The sequence below is a fragment of the Hippocampus guttulatus genome, chromosome 2 (genome assembly GCF_054856545.1).
Source record: "Hippocampus guttulatus isolate MCC_2025c chromosome 2, RoL_Hgut_1.0, whole genome shotgun sequence".
Classification (NCBI taxonomy): domain Eukaryota; kingdom Metazoa; phylum Chordata; class Actinopteri; order Syngnathiformes; family Syngnathidae; genus Hippocampus; species Hippocampus guttulatus.
In genome coordinates, this window is record NC_141262.1 from 26,090,001 (window position 1) to 26,092,553 (window position 2,553).

At 41.1% G+C, this 2,553-nt stretch overlaps 1 protein-coding gene across 6 annotated transcripts in view; it reads right to left on the minus strand.

Moving 5' to 3' along the window:
• Positions 1-1,846, minus strand: part of LOC147209264 (uncharacterized) — a 3,838-nt gene extending 1,992 nt beyond the window's left edge. For 4 of the 6 annotated variants that reach the window (XM_086105021.1, XM_086105020.1, XM_086105019.1 and 1 more), the window contains exons 1-2: positions 1,201-1,669; positions 1,005-1,112 (exon numbers count right to left, since the gene is read on the minus strand). In XM_086105021.1, coding sequence (XP_085961147.1) covers positions 1,005-1,112; positions 1,201-1,636 — 544 coding nt within the window. In that variant the 5' untranslated portion in view covers positions 1,637-1,669. The other 2 variants (XM_086105024.1, XM_086105023.1) reach the window with 2 other exon arrangements.
• Between the last annotated feature and the right edge of the window lie 707 nt (positions 1,847-2,553).

A 2,553-nucleotide genomic window follows, 5' to 3' on the forward strand; every position in this document is an offset into this window, starting at 1 on the left:
ACTTTTTTCAGCATTTTGGCCACGACATTCGTCAAAGGAGAAGAATCTCTGCTTGATGGTTGCGCCTTCTCGGCAGCACGCGTGTACCAGCACTGACTGTGATGGCAGGGAATGTCAAGTATTTGACTGTCGCCGATCGACAGCCCTGGGGCGCTTGTGTTTTTTACGCCTGTAATGGGCAGCATTTTTCACAGCCCCGTTTTGTTCAGCGGAGATGTCGGCGCTGTTGGAGAGCCTGCGTTAGTGCGACTGAATGGATAGCTGGTGGACCTGAGGATGAGGAGAGTGGAGCACTGGCGTGGAGCGCAGATGCATATTGGGAATTGAGAGTTGCTGATTGGAATTGAAGCCATTATATTATGTTAACTGTTCTGTAAAGCGCTGTGTTACAGCTGTAGCCGTTGTGAAAGCGCTGTATAAATAAAGATGTATTGCTCCACTAATATTTGTCATATTTAGCAGAGAATAAAGAATATACTGTATGTCTGTGAATATTGCTATATTGGTTGTCTACGTGTGCTACTGCATTGTTTGCATTAAGAGATCCTTTGCTTGCAACGTTACAACACAGCCACATCGATCCTATTTGTTATCCTGTCGTTGGTGTTTGTCATATGTCAGCAACAAGCTAAAACATCATTTCGAGTGACCATAAACTTCAACTGAGAGTGGCCCTAAAAAGCTTGTAGGCTTCTTCTATGAACAATAATCATTTACTATCTGCCAAACTGCTGCTTGTTGTGAAGTGAATTAAGTCTATCAAGTTAAAACAAAACAAAAAACATCTGAATCAGGTCATTTGTAAATCAAGGCACAACTGTAGAAATAAGATTGGGTCGATATACTTTTACACTTTCAGTTACTTTGAACAAAACCATGACTTCAATTTGGCCACACACAACAAAAATTAGTTTTGCTTCCCTGTAGTTAAAAAAAAAAATCAAATAAAAGTAACACCCTAAACACCCCCCCCCCCTCCCCAATTTATTTTTTCTTTAACTGACCTTTTGTTTGTTTGAGTTTGTAGCCGCAGGCGGGTGCTAAGAGCAGCAACAAAACCACCGAAGCCAAGGAAATCCCGAGTGGAACCCAAAGAGCACTTCTGGACTTTCCTGCAGCATGTAGCATGTGGAAAGCCATTTTTCTGAACAAATATTCAACAAACTCAAGCAAATGTGGCCTTAAGCCTCGCTTGCCTACCTCCTTCTGCATTGCCATTTGACCTTTGGCGTGTTACTCTTATGACTGTACCGTTTCCGCTGTTCTCCATCAGAGACGGAATGTCCACAATGACCCGGCACACGTATGTGGCTGAGTCCGCTTTTGTGATGTTGGTCCATTCTAGGCACACACACCTCTCAGCACTTCTTTCCAGAGTCGGCTGGCAAAATTGGTGTGGGTAGAAAGATTCCTCATAGACGGTTGCGTTGATCAGCCACTTGACTTTGACTCTGGAGAAGTTGCCTGTCCAACAGCAGCTGATGTTGACCAGCTGACCCTCAAAGACGTCAATGTCAGCACTCTGGCTCACACGGAAAGGGGACGTATGACCTGCAGGCAGCCAAGACATGATAAGATCGTAGACTTGGAAAAAATAAAATAAAAATCTGAGTGGAGCGTGGTGCTCATCCATCATGAGGCAGGTTCCACGTCTTCATTTCAAATTTGCTTTGACTTACTCCGTGATGAGAGAGCGCAATGGGAGGCAAGAAGCAGACAGCTCAGCAGATGCTTCATCTTTCAACACTGAATATATGAGTCGCCTCTCCACATCCTCTCGAAAACCCTCCCACGGCTCACACAGACATTGAGAAAGATGACAACTTGGCCTTGTGTACAATTAATCACTTGGGGGTGGGGGGGTGTAAACACAAAATTGGTAGTCAAATGTGAAGTCTCTATAGGGCTGAACAATTAATTAAATTCAAACCATCATTGCCATGTAATAAAATGCAATTTTCAAATCGCAAAGATTACAATTTTGAAAAGGGCTTTACTTTTGATATACATGTACAAATTTGCATTACTGTTGTAATTTACTTTTGATATACATGTGCAAATTTGCATTACTGTTGTAATTTGACTTCTGTTTACAGCACACATACATATTTGCTAGAATTTTGTGAAGTTGCCAGAATGTAATAAGTGTCGTAAAATTCACATAACATGAATGAAGTGTTTTGGAAGTCCACACCTCTAGGTTAAGGAGACTGCAAACTGTCTTTCATATTCATTTGTGGTTCATCTGCCTTCATTTTAGTGTAAAAACCTAAATATGTTCAATAACTCTCATAGTTGGTTATAACAGTTTAATTTATTGCCTTCGTTAAAAAAAATCTTGGGAAGAGTACCTTTAAAAAAATCGCATTTTAAATCGCAATCGCATTATTGAGGGGGAATAAAATCTATTTTTTTCCCTAAATCGTTTAGCCATAGTCAGTAATACAATTTTTAAAACAATTCATATGACGAATTTTTGTGTGGTGATATTTAAGTGGAGGTCAGTTCCTGCTCTCAGAGTGCTGAGAAAAAAAAACACCCACGGACGCAGGA